Below are 18,912 nucleotides of genomic sequence, written 5' to 3' on the forward strand. Positions count from 1 at the left end.
GCATGAGCAGGGGTAGGAGCAGAGGGAGAGGGAGCAGACCCCTTGCTGAGCAGGAAGCCCGATGGACAGACGGACAGACCACTTGGGGCTCGATCCAGGGACTCCAGGATTATGACCCCAGCTGAAGGCAGACGCTTAACCGACTGAGCCACCCTGGTGCCCCAGTACAATTTATTTTAGATCAGAAATTCCCAATGGGACAGTACTGTGGTTGTTTGTCTCACTTAATACCTTACCCGGCAATCACCACATAGAAAAAGAAACTGCCAGTTTTTTTCAGGATGGGTAGGATGCTCCTGTGGTCACCACTGAGCATCATGGTGCAGGCATTCAGCAACTTGACTCTGCAACCACCCCGTGTCCCAGGAGCTGTGCAAAAATGGAATCATGCAATGGATGGTCTCATTCTAGTTACTGGAAATTAGGAAATTTGATGATTCACCATTTCTAACTCGGAAGAGTTGAATCAAATTCCACCTTGTGTTTGTAACGCTATCTAAACATAAAGGAAAAATTAAAACAATCTGAAATGCTTGTTGCTTGTAAACTACTTGGAAATTTTTGAATAGCACCAAATAGACAATGTTAGCATTTTGATGTATTTACTTTCAGTCTGTCTGTACACAATACTCCCTCCAATTTTTAATTTTCCCGATGAGATAAGCTCTATACTACTCTTTGGAAATTTGGATTTTACACTTCATGTCATTAAACATTCTTCTGGGACGTAATTCTTTATGGATGCATGGTCTTCCAACATAGTGATGCACCGTTATTTATTTCACTATTTCACCAACTTCCCCACTGTTGATTGTTTCCACTTTTTTTTTGTTATTGTTAAATATTTTATTTATTTATTTGACAGAGAGAGAGAGAGAGAGAGAGAGGCACAAGCAGGGGGAGCGGCAGAAGGAGAGGGAGAAGCAGGCCCTTCGCAGAGCAGGGAGCCCGACGCGGGGCTCAATCCCAGGACCATACGATCGTGACCCGAGTGGAAGGCAGACGCTTCACCAACTGAGCCCCTCAGGCGCCCCTGCTTCCACATTTTTGGTATCACGAACGATGCCAAGATGAACATTCTTGCAGGGCGCACGTAACTGACTTCCTTGGGATACCTGGGTGAACGTGGAATGCGGAATGTTTTGCATTCCTTGAACCCTCACAACACCCCCCTGGGACAGGACAAGTAGGATGTGACGATCTCCCACCGCTCTACCGGCTCCCAAGTCTCAGTCCGTGTGGGTCAGCCGAGGAACCCCATGTTTCGGATCAGAGTCATTCCAACCCCCACTCCGCCCTCAGGACCCTGCAACGTCTTCCTTTCGAAGATCAGCTACAGGAGGTGCTCCTTTCACCGTACGCTCCGTGGCCGGCCCCGCGCACCTGCCCGCGAGCTTCGGTGCTGGTCGTGACCGGTTGGGCGCGAGGTCAGCAGTCTCAGGAGCGCGGAGGTGGGAGGGTGGGACGCAAGAAGCTCAGCCCGCTGCGCCTGCGCCCTGCGCGCCGCCCGCACACCTGCGCCCGCCCCGCCCCCTCCCCGTGTCCGCGAGCGCCGCTGTCAATAAAGTTCTTGCGCGCCGGAAGCGGAAGCGCCGAGTCTCCATGGCGGCGGCGGCGGGGCCGGTGCTCTGGAGGCGGCTGCTGGGCCTGCTGCCTGGCCGCCCGGGGCTGGCCGCGCTCCTCGGGCGCCTGTCCGACCGTCTGGGCAGGAACCGGGACCGCCGGTGCAGGAGGTGAGAGGCGGCCGGGCCTGCCGGGGCGGGGGCGCGGCTGCGGCCCTGCCTCCCTTCCGCGCCGGGAGTGCGCTCACGCGGGGGGCGGGGCGGGAACCGAGCGCGGGCTCCCCGGGGGGCCCCCGGCGGCGGGCGTTGGAGGGTCTGTAGCGCGAGACGCCGCTTGCGTTCCGAGGGGAGATCTTTTCCTTGCCGGTCCTGGCTGCCGGGTGGCTCGGCCGGGGTGAATCAGCCCGGCGGGGATCGTGTGCGTGTAGCGCTTCGCACATCCTGCGGGAGAGGGCTGTGAAGCAATCCTGAGTCAGGGACTCTCAGGCCAGGGAAGAGGAACCACTCGGAACCCCCTTCACACTTTTCAAAGGGCCTGTGTTCTGGAAAAGTACTGAAGTGAGTTATGTAAGTGGTGGAGGAGGCTTTGAAGCAGTTTGTTCAGGCAGTGGTCTTTCAAAGTCAACATTTGCCAAGAACATGCTGACCTAAGAGGCCTGTTGTTATTGCTAATGTTACAGGAAAAAAAAAAAAAAGATTTCTTGTGTGCAAATGGTTTTCTTTTCTTTTTTTTTTTTTAAAGATTTATTTATTTATTTATTTGTCAGAGAGAGAGAGAGACAGAACACAAGCAGGGGGAGAGGCAGGCAGAGGGAGAAGCAGGCTCCCCGCCGAGCAAGGAGCCTGATGTGGGACTCGATCCCAGGACCCGGGATCATGACCTGAGCCTAAGGCAGCCGCTTAACCGACTGAGCCACCCAGGCGTCCCTGCAAATGGTTTTCTTATCAGAGAGACTCAAGCCTTACACTTGACCCTTTAAAAGAAAAAAAAAAAATCAGATCTTAGACGTGCATCCTTTAGAAGAGTTTGCATTATCTTAGATTTTATCTGTGCTACTTGGGTGAAGTAGGACCTCCTGGCTTTCGTGCATAGATCTGTGGTCCAGTCATGCGTGCTGTTTCTACTTATGGGAAGGAACTTGCTTCATACTGTTACAGTGGGTTACGGTGGATGATTTTCAGCAGAAATTCGACTTTGGTTCAGGGTAACTTTTAGGTGATAGCATCAGTATGGAGACGTTCAGAAGCTTGCTGATCAGAATGGCTTTAAGTTTCACACCAGCGAAACCAGGTGGGGGCGGGGGCGGGGCCGGGGAAGAGGCGGCCTCTGCATTTTCTGTAGTTGGTGCTTAGCCAAGACCTGGCCGTTGCAGTGGGTGGTGAAATCAGATGACTTCTACGTCTTGGCATCAAACCACTGGGAAATTTGGTTTAAGGTTTCAAGAAATGTTCTCTCAAAGATGATGTGTTCAGGCAATTTTGTCATTTCCCTGTATGTGTTTAAACGACAAAAACCACTTCATTGTTAATTGTTTACCATTGGAATTAACTACTAAGGGATGTTGGGGCAATCTCCACAAATTCTTTTGAAAAAGACGTTTCTCTTCAGTGTCTCTTCCCGGTGGTGGGGGGAGAAGAGCAGTGTGGCAGTGGGAGTAGTCTAAACTGATTCCCCGAAGTCCTTTTTTGTAAGTGGATGCAGTAGGTGTGACACCATATTTCTTTTTGATGAAGCTGAGAGAGAGAGAGAGTTGTATCTCTGGGTCAACAATTAAACCAGAAACTCACTTAAACACAAGTTTTGTGTTTTGTTTTATTTATTTATTTATTTTTAATTTAAATTTAATTAGCCCAACATATAGTACATCATTAGTTTTTGATGTAGTGTTCATTGATTCATTAGTTGCGTGTAACACCCACTGCTCATCACATCAGGTGTCCTCCTTAATGCCCATCATCCATTTACCCCATCCCCCCAGCCACCAAGTTTTGTGTTTTAAAGAAATCTGTGGGCGCCTGGGTGGCTCAGTCAGTTAAACTTCTGCCTTTGGCTCGGGTCATGATTCCAGGGTCCTGGGATTGAGCCCTTGGAGTGTGCTTTTCCCTCTACCCCTCCCTCCCCTGCTCATGTTTTCTCACTCTCAAAAATAAATAAAATCTTAAAAAAAAAAGAAATTTGTGTTTTATAATCCTTAGAATGGTTTGCTAGGACTGAAGATAAGTGCTTTGACCAATGCTGTTACAACGCTGTAGCTTTCTGACCTTTTTTTTTTACCCCCTTCCTCTTGCCTTATTCGGTTATTCGGTCTGCACATTTACCCAACTCTGTGGCTTGGTGTTTGGGGTTTCTCTGGTCTGTATGGCCATTCATCCTATATTGGCTGCTGACTTTCGTTTCTCCTCCATTAGTTGTACCTCACAACTCCTCATTCCCTGAATGGTGTGGTTTCTTGTAACTCTGATCGTTGATAATAGTTCTGTGTAGTCATGAGCTTAGACTTTGTCAGATTTTAGCTTGCCAATCTGACTCACCTGTTGGAGTACCTGATGAACCCTTGTGGCTAACGAGAGGGGTGGAGAGAGGGTTCTTTCATTGCAGTGGTTTCTTTGTTACAGAGACAGCCACAGTGACAGAAAATGCTACTTAAAATTACTTCCAATTAGTGATCTAGAAATGCTGTTGTTTTTCTCTTGAGCAGGCATCTGACTCATTATCACTATGGACCTCTGGGCTCATTCCTTTATTCAGCATGTGTGTGTAGAGCACTGCTGTGCTAGGTACCAAGGAAGCAAAGATAAAGACCTCGCCCCATCTTCAAGATGCTCAGACCCATAAGCTGGCAGTAATAGTAAGGTGAGGTGGAAGGTCATGGCAGCACCTGAGAGGCACAGCAGGAGGTCACAGAAGGCTTCCTGGTGGGGGTGATCTCAGAGCTGTGTTTTGGAGTGTAGGAGTACGCCGGGTAAAGAAGGGGGAGCTGGTGTTCAGGGAAGGGTGGTGAGTGGTGTGGGCTGATGATTGTAGCAGCAAAGGTGGAAGGCAGTTCTGAGGTGCCGCAGGTACTCAAGTCATTTCCAGGAGCCGACTGGGGGTACTGAGTAGGGATGGGAGGAAGCAGAGGGAGGAGCCGGGAGCAAGCTTGTCCTCTGGGCTGAGACCCAGGGAGGCAAGCTCTGAGATTGCTTGTTCAGTTTCCTTTGATGGTGGTCTAGGCCTGAGGTGTTGCAGAGTGGAAGGGATTAGAGTCAGCTCTGGTGGGGGAGGTGTAGGGGGACTTGGGTGACTGCATGGATGGAGTCACACATCATTACAACAGGGTTAAGAAAGGACTGGGCTTGGGGGGGTGACAATAAGGTGAGTTTGGGCGTGTTAACTAGGATCCAGGTGCGTCTGAGTGGAGGTGTCATGTGCAGCTGACTGACAGATCTGGAGCTCGGGGACGGGGAGATGGCACCTTGAGGTGGTGTTTAGGAGTCCTCAGACTCCATGGAATTGACTCATTTGGAGTAGATGGGACTGAGTGGGAAATGTGTCAGGAGGGCAGGAGTTCCTAATCTTGAGCTTGCCTGCCCTAGACGGATGTATTTTCTTTGTGGCCTCCTTCTCTAAAAAACCCAAACGAACGCTTTTCAGGTTGAGCTATATGTGCAGAAAGGGCTTTATTATTGAAACTCAAGTCCTATTTTCTCTTCGAGGTGTGTGTGTGTGAGTGTGTGTGAGTGAGTCAGTGTGAGGGGGTGAGGGGCTTCTAACTTCCCTGAGTTATTAGAGGGAGACAGACAACCAGAAGACTGTTCTTTCAGTTAGATGTCTGATGTCATAGTGACAGGTCGGCATACTCCAGTTCAGCTTGTTAGTAGTTTCCGCTCTGAGGGACCACCACATTTCCAGAAATTACTTCTTCTTTGAACTTTGTGATGCTTCTTACTTGTTAGAGTTTAGTAGAGCCATTTCTTGGCTTATTTATAGTAGTAGAATGGGTGGGAGGGGGATATTTAGAATCAAAGCATAATTTCTCCCAGTAATTCAAATTTGACCTTGCAGGGATTGGAATAAGATTTACAACAGACAGATTTTTAAATTGTAGCTTTATTTTATTTTTTTAAAGATGTTATTTATTTGATAGAGAGTGAGAGTGCGCGCACAGGCAGGGGAGTGGCAGGCAGAGGGAGAAGCAGGCTCCCCGCTGAGCAGGGAGCCCGAGGCGGGACTGGATCGCAGGGTCCTGGGATTATGACCTGAGCCAAAGGCAGATGCTTCACCGACTGAGCCACCCGGCGCCCCAAACTGTAGCTTTATTGAGTTCATATTAATATGAGTATCCCCTGAACACATTGCATCTGGTGATGAATTAGGCTGGGTCAGTCAGTTGTGTGCTCCTAGAGAGATAGCAGCTAGCCTGGGATTAAAGTGTTCTGATAGATAATCCACTTGTAAACATGTGATCTGATTCATGTAAACGAGTTCTTTTCAAGGCTGCTGGGAAGTACGGTTGGTCAAAGCCTTTGGATTAGTAGAACATGTGATTGGTTCTCGTCAGGCACTTTGCTTTGCCTGCTGCTTGGGCCTCCCGAGGTGTATTGTGGGTTATGTTAACTTTCTGGCCCCTGGATGTGATCGACTTCCTTTTGGGCAAGTCAAGAGGACAGTCATCTGGTCAGCATGTAGTCAGATGCTGGTAGCCTGGCCTTCCATGCTGGACTTCTTGTGGGAGTTCAGTGGGCCGTTGGTCTTTTGTAACCTACGGGAATTCACACTCACTTCCCTTTCTTGGACTTGGTGTTGCGTTAGTCAGGAAGGGCCGCCTGCTGCCGGGGACGCAGGAAGTATGGTTCCTTCACGTAGTTTGTTGAGCTCTTCTCAGGAAGTGCTGTGACTGTTATTCTTTTCTCCTTAACTCACTTTCTGACGTTTAAGTTTAAAGTTCATGACTGAGGGGGGAGGGTGGGTTTTTCTTAAAAAGTTTCTGAAAATATTGCAGTCCACAGAACTTAGTTTCTTTTTTTTTTTTTTAAAGATTTATTTATTTGAGAGAGCGAGAATGAGAGAGAGAGTACATGAGAAGGGGGAGGGTCAGAGGAAGAAGCAGGCTCCCTGCCGAGCAGGGAGCCCGATGCGGGACTCGATCCCGAGACTCCGGGATCATGACCTGAGCCGAAGGCAGTCGCTTAACCAGCTGAGCCACCCAGGCGCCCCGAACTTAGTTTCTTTTAAGAACTCCTTTTTTCATCGTTTTGTACAGAGTTGGATGGGACCCAAGCCACAAAGCTTGTACCACGAATCTTATCTTATAGTTCCAGAAGAGCCCATGGATTCAGAGCATGACGGAGCCCATAGCGGGGGCCACTTAGTTAATGCCCCGAGTATGGTACTGGACAGAGGGTAGAACTTCCATACTGTCTGTTGAGGATTTTTGCTTCGTGTAGGAAGATGGTCCTCCCACATCACTGTGTTCTTTGTTCAGAGCCCAAGGTGCCCCCTTTTGAAAAGACCCTAAGAGGTTGGCCAGCTTACTTTTTTTTCCCCCACTGGGTGGTGCGTGACACTCTGCGGCCCCTGAGTATCAGACCTGTGTCCTCTGAGGGGGAGAGGCCTTGGAGGGGATGTGTAAAGGTAAAGTGTAGACCTGGGTGTAATTATCTAGTATTTGCCTTTCCATTTCTTCTTCTTCTTCATCTTTTTTTTTTAAGAGAGGGAGGTGGGGGGTGGGAAGATGAAGAGAGAGAGAGGATCTTAAGCAGGCTCCACACCCAGCACGGAGCCTGACATGGGGCTTGATCTCACCAACCTGAGATCATGACCTGAGCTGAAATCAGGTGTCAGATGCTTAACTGAGCCCCCCAGGCGCCCCTGCCTTTCTTTATTGGCATCTCACCACTGGCCACAGAGCTTGGTTGGACCTCCAGGCACATTGTTGCACATCCAGACAAAGGAAAAATGCAAGGTGTGCCAGTATTTTTCCATGGGGCACACGCAGCTTCAAGATGTTTGGTGAAATGGAAAACTCCTATCTCCCCACAAAAAGGAGAAATACCTTCTCTTTCCCCTGAGGCTCCCTGTGTCAATAGCTGTGTTTGGTCGTGTCTCAGTGGCTCTTTTGCTCTGTTTCCAAGTGGCTGATTATTCTGAACTCAAGTCCCACTGCCTTCCCATGCCTCGCAGGAGGGGTGGGCTGCCCTGTCCCACCAGGACTGCCCTGGGGGTCAGGTAGGCTTTCACTGTCTTCACTTAGTGGTGGACCCCATCCAGGGGCTCAGGGACAAGAGCATCCTTAGTCAAGTCAATTCAGATGTGGATTTCTCTTAGAGATGGTGGGAAGAAACTTCCCTCCCCTCCGTGCCTCCCTCCCTTCATGCTGCTTGTGCTAGAGTCACCCTGAAGCCTTGCCATCACCCCATCCGCACAGGTCTCTCCCTGGGTAGAGGAAGGGCCCCAGGCCAGGGGTGTTCAGCACTCAGACCCAGCCTGCTCCCCAGTGTAGGGATTTTGCAGATTCCACGGGAAGCCTTAAATCCTGTGGCTGAACCTCAGAGTCAGGTGTCCCATGGGTGGCTGGAGCCTGCCCTCACAGAGCCCGCTGGTTCCTTTCACCGTTAGAACTGTCGGCTGGGGACCGGTTTGCATTGTTTGCTGTTGCCGCCTCTGCCACCGGCTTGCCTGAGCGTCCCTAGGCGCTTGCCCTGGCCCTGTTCTCCAAACTTCCATGATATTCCTGAGTCGGCAAAAGCTATTATCTGGTCCCCTGCCCCCCACCACTTCCTCTTCTTTGTAACTAGAAACGGGAGCTGGATGGTCCTAGAAAAATGATTCAGGGGAGTCCAGGTCTAGATGTGGAAATTGTGTGTGTGTGCCGGTTTAGTTCTCTGAATGGCATGTGTGACACGGCTCTGCTTTTTTGGTGAAGTAACCACAGCTCCTCAGATCTCTCGGGGCTTCGGTTCCTGACCTGGGACGTGTGGTTTCTTAGTAAGCCTCCCTGGGGTGAGGGGACTTGCCTGTGCAGGTGGTCGCCCCTGGAGACTGGGGTGACTGTGCGGGGGTGGGGTTTGCTGCCAGCACCGGGAGCAACCTTCTCTGGGAAGATTCCCAGGAGTTAGGTTGTGGAAAGCAGGAACTAACCCCCCAGGGGCTTCTGGCTGAGGCGAAGGAAAAAAAAATGAGCCCCTGAGCGGACTTGGGCTTTTCTGCTTCTGCCCTGGCTGAGGCGCTCCAGTTAGATTTTGAGTGCCACCCGCCCAGGTGTGGTCCCACGCCCGTGCTGTCACTGGGGGGACCTTCAGAAAACGCTCTGCTCCTTCTCAGAGCGCCTTCCTCTTCGGGTGTCTAAAACTGCTGCTTAGGTTTGGGTCTCCCCCTCCACGACTCCCTGCACCTAATTGGCTTTCAGCTCCTTCTCCTCTCTAGCAAAAATAAACCTGTCAGTACACAGATGAAACAGGAAGCCAACATAAAAAAGCCTTCAACAAATCTTGGACGGAGGCCCTGGTGGAGCATTCCCAGGGAGAGCTGCCTGGCAGGGACGAGGCCTGCCCACGGCCGCCTGGGGCCCTGAGCCCGGCCCGCCGCAGCCTGCCCGGTGCCTCTCCAGGGCAGGCTGGGGCTGACGGTGGGCCCTGGGTCCGTGTGTCCTCTGGACTGGCTGAGAGGACCCTCCTGGGCTTTCCCGTGGATGGCGGTGCTCGCCAGCGCCCACGGCTTAAATTTGCTCAGCCCCCTCCTTGCCTGGAGCAGCCCCTCCGCTCGCCCTGCCTCACCACTCCAGGGAGGGTGTCCTCAGGCCTCCCCGGCTGCTCGGTGCCACCAGCTCCCCTTTCCTGTTACTTGAAGCACACATGCTGCACATTTCGACCTTTAGTTCGTGGTGGCATTTTCCTCTTTCGTCATTCTTAGATGGTTTCAGGTGTGTAAGCGTGTGAGGTCGCCAGGTTCGTGGGGGGCCGGGCTGCTCTTCCCTTGTGCCCCTCACAGGACGGAACAGCGCTCACACGATGCCTGGGGTCGCAGCCCGAGCCTCCACTTGCCCTCTCTGGGTCACTGTGTGCCGAGGATATGTCTCCGCAGCTTCCTTTTGGGGAGCCCATTGGAGTCTCCTGGCCCAGGGGAAGGATGCGGGACTGACGGCGTGGTGGTGGGGGGGTGGGTTTTAGCGGTCGCTCTGGTTCTTTTTCATATGGGCTGAGAGAGGTGAGTGCTGGGAGATCCGTTGGTGTGGCGCTGCTGTGGGGTTTTCCACCTCAAATAGACCATGTTTAATTAATGAATATTAGACTTTAAGCCCCCTCTGGGGCTTCACATTGATAGAGTGTTGTGCAGACTTTCCCATTGTCTCGTGGTTTTCCATTGGACTGAAGGATCTTTCCCTCTCCTCCTGGAAGTTAGCTTTGAGCACAGCAGGAATAAGGCCTACAGTTTGGGAAATCGAGGCAGCAATCCCTAGTTTACGCATCTAAGCCTTTCATTTGCAAGCTGCTGCTCATCGCCTGGAAGCCAGAGAACCTTAGCAAGCTGGTCCCCCTGAGTGCCGTCACCCCCTCTCTGAAACAGCGAGAAAGCATAGCTGCTCTGCCCACTCTGCACCGTGGGGCCCCAGGCCAGCCCCCAGCTTCCCAGGATCTAGAGAGCTGCTACCTTCAACCGTTGACTAAAGTTTTCTTGGCAGTGAGTCGGCTGGGACAGACCAGTGGGCTTTCTGGGAAGCACAGCTGTGGGCCATCTGGCGTCTGTGTAGGGACGTTTGCAGGGCCCTGGGAAGATTCTGCGCTTTATCATGAGGCAAGTGAATGAAGTCATCTTCCTGGAATCTGTGACCCTTCAGGCCTTGGGGTGCGCAAGCGCCCTTTCCTGAGTTCCTCTCAGAGCTGCAGTAGAAGGGCACGCACTGCAGAGGATTTTCCTGCTGCTGTTTGCTGGAATTGAGAATAGGGCCGGGCTTGTGTGGGGCTCTGGGTGTGTTGCCCCTCCCTGGTCCCCATGGAATGGGGGGGTGGCAGCCGGTGGGCAGCGGATGTGTGGTTCCATGGGCAGGACCTTGGTTGCTGCTGTCTCTGCCTAAGTGGAGTGGAGCCGGCTGCGGGGGCCAAAGGGTGCAGCTTTATGTGGCGTGAGCCCCGAGGACGACGTGTCCAGGGCTGAGGGGGCAATTCTCGCCGCTGCCGAGATGGTGCCCCCTCCCCCCAGGCTCTTCTTCCTCCAGTTCTTCTCTCCACAGCCGAGTATTCAAGAGAAAACTTATTCTGGGTCCTTCCCTAAATAAAAGCCTCGTTTATTGCCGCAGCCCTGTAGCTGGGGGCCTGGGTCGCAGTGGTCACCCTCATCCCAGACTCGCCCTGGCTCCAGGTGGCCGCCAGTGGCTTTCTGCAGGGGTTTGGTGCGGCAGCCCGGCGTTACCCCTGTGGTGGCTTCCATGAGTTTACTTGTGGCTGCTCTAGATTTGGAGCTGTCTGGAGCCAACTGCAAGTTGGGGTTTAGCTGTAGGCATTGGCACTTCTCAAGTTGCTCAATTAGTAGGGGCTGAAGGAAAAGCCCTTTTGCAGAGTTTGACTTGGGCTCACTTAAAATGGTCTAGAGAATCGGAAATTGGTTAAAAAAAAAATTTCCGTTCCCCTCCATCCCCCCACTGGAGCTGAGAGAGACTTCTGAGGAAGTGTTGGAGAAGTATGACCCTTTGCGTGTCTCTTTAACCAGGTCACCATGGCTGCTGTTGGCTCCTTTGCTGTCCCCGACTGTCCCCCAAGTCACCTCCCCTCCTTGTTGCCTGTGTCCAGAGGGTGTGCACAGGTTCCAGTGGATCCGAAACCTGGTCCCAGAGTTCGGGGTCTCCAGCTCCCACGTCAGGGTGCTTTCTTCCCCGGCGGAGTTTTTTGAGCTCATGAAGGTAAGTTATGTCCACGGGAGAGAGGGATGGACGCTGGAGTTAGAGGCTTAGGGGCCTGAGGCTGGGTGAGTCCTGAGCAGAAGTGCCTTCTGTTCTGGAAGTTTCTGATGGCTGCTCGGCTTCTTGCTGTGGGTTCTTCTCCCTGTTAGGTTTCCAGCCTCACAAATGCTTGAGTTGTGCCGTCATCAGAGGCTCCTCTGCATGGCTAACGTCTCAGGTAGAGTAGCTCAGAGTGGGTGGGCAGTGAGGGGCAGCTCCTAGATTTTGATTCTTATGGACAGATGATTCCATCGGTTCCATTGGAAGGGAGGTTAGTGAGGGCGGGTGGGCGTCCCTGCTAACGATGTCTGGGGAGAAAGGAACCTTATTCTAGTCACGGCACGACACACCCCTGCCCCTGCAAACATCTCCAACATAGCGGTTTCATCTTGGGAGGTGGGGCATACGGGGAATGAAGACCCAGCTGTGACCCATGGATGAGATTTGATGTGTAGGAAGTGGTTGGAATTCTCTTGTTCGGTGAAGAGGCTTTACGGATCACTGGAAAAGTTGGACACCTTGTTTTAGGCCTTATGATCCCTGTTCTTTCCTGTGACTTTGTCTAAAGTTTGTGCCTTCTCTGAGATGCTCACCTTTGCATTTGGGGGGTTGGGCTTTCAGTACTCAGGTGTTTGTGGCCCATCTAGTTACTTGAGGTGAAACTGCTAATCGGAATAAGTAATTTGAAACTGATTAATTTTTTTTTAAAGATTTTATTCATTTATTTGACAGAGACACAGCGAGAGAGGGAACACAAACAGGGGGAGTGGGAGAGGGAGAAGCAGGCCTCCCGCGGAGCCAGGAGCCCGATGCAGGGCTCAATCCCAGGACCCCGAGATCATGACCTGGGCTGAAGGCAGCCGCTCAACCAACTGAGCCACCCAGGCGCCCCAGCTGATTAATTTTTTAAAAAATATTTTTGTTTATTTATTTGACAGAGACACAGCGAGAGAGGGAACACAAGCAGGGGGAGTGGGAGAGGGAGAAGCAGGCTTCCCACGGAGCCCCCCAATATGGGGCTCGATCCCAGGACCCTGGGATCATGACCTGAGCTGAAGGCAGACGCTTAACCGACTGAGCCACCCAGGCACCCCGAAGCTGATTAATTTTTGTTAACATGAACTCTCTGGGTTCAAATTAGCAATGATGTTTGAATTAAGGTATGATGAGGTCAGACAGGCAGAATGGTAGTAGATAATAGGAAATACACGTAGAGATTAATTTTTCTGCAGAATGAACTGTACTTGATTCGAATACGTGTACATTCTCCTTTTGCCCTGTTGTTCTGTAGATCCACAGTTAGCTTAATTTCTGACTGGCTCTTTCCAGAATGCATTCTGCATGTGCGTGTTTGTGTCTGTCTGTTTATGTGTTCTCCCCACTTCCCTGCACTGCTCATCTGTCCTGTGCATCTTTTTTGTGGAGAACTGATGTTAAGGTGGTTTGCTCTTTGCTCCTACTTGGTTCTCTGTTTGGCTTGTAGAAACAGGTTTTGCAGAGGCAGTTCTTTGTGTTCTAGTCAACTCCGGGTGAAGGACTGGCTGAGTCTCTGCGTGGCCATCCCCATCTGCGCACCTGCCTGGGTGGGGCTGTGGAGGCAGGAAGGGCCCCAGGGTTTGGCCCAGCAGGCTGGGAGGAAGCCCTTCTCTCTTGCCCTTTGAACTGAGCCCCGGGCAGATTCTGACGCAGGGATTGCGCTGGTGGGATGTGTGTCTTCCCCGGGCCCACAGAGCAGCCTTGTTCCCTGAGAGGGGAGTGCAGCCTGCCGTCTGCCTGGCCTGCGAGCCCTCGAGCCCTCGCTGCAGTGCCTGAGCCGAGGTGCCTTTTCCCAGAGTCACTGTTCCCTCTGTGTAATGGCGTTCCCTGCAGGCGTCCGCTTCCCAAATAACCAAACAGAGGAGACGGTGGACTTGGGACATTCTCTCGTGCTTTCCTGGTCTGCAGGCCTTGTGCCAGCGTGTTGGTGTGTTTCTGTGGTCGGGGCGCCCCTCCTGTGCAGGCCGTGTGGGCTGTGGGTGCCGCATCCCTCCTGGGTCAGAAAGCAGGTGTGTGCCCTGCTTTCTGCCTCCCTCCTCCCGCGAGGCCTGGCCCTCCTGCCTCTCCTTCCAGAGCATGACCTTTGGCATGCTGCCCATCTTTCTATGCCTGTCACCCCCCTGGGGCAGGATGCTTCGAGCCCTGGAGGGGTCTGTCGTTCCCCACACTGGAGCAGGTCTAGAGAGAGCACTCTGCCTGTTGGGACTGAGGTGACACAGTCGTCTTAGAGTGCTGGTCTGTTCTGTCCTTGTGCCTGGGGACCCTTCTGCGTTTCGGAGGAAATACGTGCCCGCTCATTGGGAAACCCAGCCACATAGGTGCGGACGGGGGCAGAGTGTCACGCACGTTGGCTCTCACACTCCCCTCCTCTGCTCTGACCTCAGGGACCGCGCTCTTGTGCCCTGCACGTGCCCCACGTGACACCCCCAGGTGGTTTGCACCCGGGGCAGCGACTGCTTCCATCCCAGCAGTACACTGTGGACATTGTGTCAGGTCACTGTCACACATCCTTCATTCTTTCAATGGCTGTGTCGTGTCTCGAACAGTTAGGTCGTGTCTTTCAGGGGGAGGATTTTTTTTTAATTTGACAGAGACACAGCAAAAGAGGGAACACAAGCAGGGGGAGTGGGAGAGGGGAGAAGCAGGCTTCCCGCCGAGCAGGGAGCCCGACGCGGGGCTCGATCCCAGCAGCCTGGGATCATGACCTGAGCCGAAGGCAGACGTTTAACTGAGTCACCCAGGCGCCCCAGGGGGAGTATTTTAATTTAGGATCGTGGGTCTTTATTTGGACGGTTACCATCAGCTTCAGATACCAGAAGTTGGGCCCGGAGCGTTACTTGTTAGGTTTCCTCAGTGAGCTGTGGAAGCCATGACTGTGACTCGTTTTTCCTCTTTCAGGGCCAGATCAAGGTGGCCAAGAGACGCGTGGTGATGGCGTCGCTCTACCTGGGGACGGGTCCTTTGGAACAGGAACTGGTAAGGTTTGAGGTGGGGTGGTCCCCATGGCAGCAGTGAAATCGCCCTGCACCCCCGGCCGCCCGGCGCCGTAGAGTTGGGGTTGAGCCGCCTTGTCTTGGTCCTCGCCTCACAGCCGCTGCTGGGGGTCGGCCCCGTCAGGAGGGCCAGTGAGGGGTGCGCGGGGGCGGGGCGCGCTCATCCTCGCTCTCAACGTCCTCCCCACCCTGCACCGGGGTTCCGAGGCTGCTGTGTCTGCCAGTCTAGGGCTCAGCAAACTACGGCCCGCTGCCTGTTTTTGTATGGTCTGTGGGTTAAGAATGGTTTTTTCGTTTTCAAATGACTGGAAAACAAAAGGAGGAGCGTACTGTGATACAGGAAAAGCCTGTGAAATTCAAATTTCTGTGTCCGTAAATAAAGCTTTATTGGAACACAGCCGTGCTTGCTCACGAATGTATTGTCTGCATCTGTGCTCTTGCTGCAGTGGCAGAACTGAGTAGTTGTGACAGGGACCCTCTTGCCCCCAAGGCCCCGGGTATTTGCTGCCTGGCCCTTTGCAGAAAAGATTTTCTGACCCTATATTAGACAAATGAACCTAAGCGCAGGTCAGGCTGGGGTCAGGTGCCAGGTCTGTGGCCTGTCTGTTCCCCCTGGGCTTGGTGTCACACCACACTTGTCGCCTGTTGTGAGATGGGCAGGGTGGGAAGGAGCAGCACCGCCAGTTTGCTCAGGGCGAGCTTCGTGTGGCGTGAGTCCAGCGCATGCTCTGGTGCGCGGGCGCCGTCTCTAGGCTGACTTAACATGAGTGTGGGCGAGACTCTTGGGATGGCTTTCCACTCTGAGGCTGTGAAGTGGGCCTGAGTGTTTCTTGGGTTCCTCCTTGTCTGGACATCCACAGGTAGGAGCTAAGAAATGCCAGGGATTGGGTGCAGAGAATGGTGGGAAGGGGGGTCAGCAGAAGCACGTCTGTCCTCTCCTCTCCCTCCCTGGCAGGGAGGTCTCCCTCTGTCTTCAGGACACGCTTTTAGCTGCAAGCTTGGGAAGCCTGTTTGTTCTTCTGGGAGAAGAATGTCATGTCCAGCTCATGGAGAGTGGCCAGTGGGCAGGTTGTGTCTTGGATTCATTGGTTCAGCAAATATTTACCGTGTGCTGTCCATGTGTAGGCACTGTTTGCTGTGTGGCTGTGGGGATTGTCTGTTGAAACATGAGAGAGCTCGCGTCTTAGAGAGCCTTTCCAAGACTGGCAAGGTCCAGACTGCTTGGGTATCATGTCTCTCTTCCTGAGAGGCCCGGCTGGATGAGGGTGCCACATGGCACCTTCTGGTTACTGTTACTGGTCTCAGAAGAAGTCTCATGGTGTTGACTCTTGAGCGCTCATGGTCCATGTGTGTGTTCCAAGAGGATGTGTGGGGGGGTGTGGGGGGCGTTACCTGGCAAGTTGATCCTTTTTTTTTTTTTTTTTAAGTAGGCTCCACACCCAGCATGGAGCTCAATGTGGGGCTTGAACTCACAACCCTGAGATCAAGACCTGAGCTGACAACCAAGCCGACAACTGACTAAGCCACCCAGGCACCCCTTAATCCGTTCTTTTAATATATAATCATCTTTTTCAGTCTTATACTTCTGTTCTTTTGGGGTTCTTTCCTTGATAGGTAGATTGCCTGGAAAGCACTCTGGAAAAGTCACTCCAAGCCAAGTTCCCTTCAGACCTCAAGGTGTCCATCCTCTTGGACTTCACACGGGGCTCAAGAGGTGGGTCTGGTGCACTCCCTGCCTCTGACGTTTCCTTTTTCAGAGCCCTTGTTCAGGAGTACGCTCCCCCCCCCCCCCCCCCCCCCAGCAAAGGCAAGGATGTTTGAAGATAGCCCCCAGACTGCCTGGGTTGTCCATCAGCATTCCTTCTGTAGCAAATGACTGGAAGCTCAAGAAAAAACAACTTGGGCAAAAAAGAGGCAGTTTTCAACTCCCATGACTGACCTCCTTTGGGTGGGTCATGATCTGGGGGTTTGGCTGGTCACCAGGACCCATCTGCTGGCCCTCCCTTTTTTTTTTTTTTAAATTTCTGTGGTTTTATTTTTTTTATTTTTTTTAAAGATTTTATTTATTTATTTGACAGATATAGCGACAGAGGGAACACAAGCAGGGGGAGTGGGAGAGGGAGAAGCAGGCTTCCTGCTGAGCAGGGAGCCCGATGCAGGGCTCGATCCCAGGACCTGGATCATGACCTGAGCTAAAGGCAGATGCCTAATGACTGAGCCACCCAGGCACCCATGGCCCTCCTTCCTTTGGGCTGGCTTTATTCTCAGACTCCGTGTGGTGGCCTCTGGAAGCCCCAGGCCCATCTGGCCACAACATTTTGTCCATCGGAAGAGAGTCTGCTTCCCGAGGGTCAGACCGAAGCTTCTGAGTGGCCTGCCATGGGCCGTGCACCGGGGCTCTGCGTGTGCTGACTGGCCCAGTCCAGGCCTGGGTGCCCTCCTGTGGAGCTGGGGTGTGAGTTTAGGGAGGGTAGAGCCATCATTACCCAGAGTAGGAACGCCAAGAGTGGAGTAGGGTGGTACCCCTAGGAGGAGGTGGGGTATGGTTCCCAGGAGAGGAGGGTAAATGGGTGCTGGGTGCTAAAATGGCAGATGTCTGCTGCCCCGACCGCCCCAGTCTTGTTCTGAGACATGTTGGTGTCCGGAGCAGAATTTGGTCTGAGGTCCTCCGGCTCGCCATGGTGCCAGGTGTTCTGGCTGATTTGGATGGGCAATGCAGGCAAATGTGGGCCCATGGTAGGCGGTTCCTCCCCGGCAGGCACAGTATCTTTTCTGGTGTGAATCGCCGGTCCTTTTTCTTTTGGTCACCGCTGTATTTAGGTAGGAAGAACTCCCGCACAATGCTGCTCCCGCTGTTACAGAGGTTTCCAGAACAGGTCCGCGTCTCTCTCTTCCACACGCCTAACCTCCGTGGGCTTCTCCGGCTCCTGATCCCTGAGCGCTTTAATGAGACGATCGGCCTGCAGCACATTAAAGTGTACCTCTTTGACAACAATGTCATCTTGAGCGGGTGAGTTAGCTGCCTTCCCTCAAGGGCTTCCCCTTAATATCGTCCAGGGTGGAGGTTAGTGGAACACAGAGAAGGAATGTGGTCATACGTTTCTAGTCTAGTTGTCATACTGCCTCACTGTCTTCTGGTGGCTCTGGCTGTGGCCACCGGAAGCCCACTCGGGGTGCTCAGAAGGGAGCCCTGGCTTCTTGAGCACTTCTTGGATGCTAGCCACTCCTCTGTGCCTGGGTGTGCTGTCACAGGTCATCCTCGTGGGGACCCATGTAGTGTTTTCCTCACTTAGCGCGCAAGAGACTAGAGAGGACAAATGACTTCCTTAGGCAGAGCCAGGAACACAGAAGAAACAAACCACAGAGCCACCATGACAGTTCGGGTCCTTTTGATTCTGAAACTTGGGCCCTGGTGATGAGCCCCGGGGGGTAGTTGGCTTTATGAATGTCATTCTTCTCCCAGCTGATTGTTGCCTCAGGGGCGGGGCTCTGTGGCTCCCTCCTTTGTGTCACCTCATGCCACTCATGCCTCGTCTTGTGTGAGTGGCCACGCTCAGGGTCTGCTGCCGCCGTGGGGTCCTGACCTGTGTCTGTCGCCGCCCTGCTCCCGCTTGTTCCTGGGCATTCGCTGTCGCATCCTCTCCAGCCTGAGTCCTCACTCGCCTCTTTCCTCCCTGCAGCGCGAACCTGAGCGACTCCTACTTCACCAACCGCCAGGACCGCTACGTGTTCTTGCAGGACTGCCCCGAGATTGCGGACTTCTTCACGGAGCTGGTGGACGCAGTGGGGGACGTGTCCCTGCAGTTGCAGGGGGATGACACAGTGCAGGTGGTGGAGGGGATGGTGCACCCTTACAAAGGTACGGTCCCAGGCTCTGCTGCCCTCCCGAGTTTGTGGGTAGGGGTGAGGGCTGAGGGGCGCGCACCTCTGGGAGCCTTGCTGCGGGCTGGCGAGACTTGGGTGGCAGAGCCTCATTCTGCTTTTGTCTCTGAGGCCAGACAGAGGTGACTCACTTGCCACCAGTCATGCTCTGTGGGTCCAGGGAAGGTGGGAGTGTGGGCTTCGGCCTGGGCCTGGGGGAGGGAGCCAGGGGCCTGCCCTACACTTACAGGAAGTAGCCTGCTGACTGACTGCCCTCCCCAGGGCCACTTCCCCAGTGGGGAGCACCGAGGCTCTGTGGCTCTCAGCTCCACTGAGATCTGTGGCCTCCTGCCTGGAAAGTGAAATGGGAGAGCCCTCAGCTCTGCTCCCTGGAAACAGGCAAACCCTGGCAGCTAGTGTTCCTGGGGGCATTTGCATTCCTGTGATTCCTGTGGTTTCCTGGTGGCCTTTGGGAAGGCCTGCTGCTGAATTTGCAATAGTGTCAGCAATGTGGGGAGGGGTAGACCCTGACCTTATAAGGAGAAG

At 53.2% G+C, this 18,912-nt stretch overlaps 1 protein-coding gene across 3 annotated transcripts in view; it reads left to right on the top strand.

Moving 5' to 3' along the window:
* Positions 1 to 1,584: 1,584 nt before the first annotated feature.
* PGS1 (phosphatidylglycerophosphate synthase 1) overlaps positions 1,585 to 18,912 on the top strand; it is an 81,487-nt gene continuing 64,159 nt past the window's right edge. For all 3 annotated transcript variants that reach the window (XM_044921868.1, XM_021680946.2, XM_044921867.1), the window contains exons 1-6: positions 1,585 to 1,733; positions 11,248 to 11,437; positions 14,411 to 14,488; positions 16,120 to 16,219; positions 17,326 to 17,515; positions 18,186 to 18,364. In XM_044921868.1, coding sequence (XP_044777803.1) covers positions 1,603 to 1,733; positions 11,248 to 11,437; positions 14,411 to 14,488; positions 16,120 to 16,219; positions 17,326 to 17,515; positions 18,186 to 18,364 — 868 coding nt within the window. In that variant the 5' untranslated portion in view covers positions 1,585 to 1,602. The remainder of the gene's footprint in view (positions 1,734 to 11,247; positions 11,438 to 14,410; positions 14,489 to 16,119; positions 16,220 to 17,325; positions 17,516 to 18,185; positions 18,365 to 18,912) is intronic.

This window comes from Neomonachus schauinslandi, chromosome 15 (assembly GCF_002201575.2).
Source record: "Neomonachus schauinslandi chromosome 15, ASM220157v2, whole genome shotgun sequence".
Taxonomy (NCBI): domain Eukaryota; kingdom Metazoa; phylum Chordata; class Mammalia; order Carnivora; family Phocidae; genus Neomonachus; species Neomonachus schauinslandi.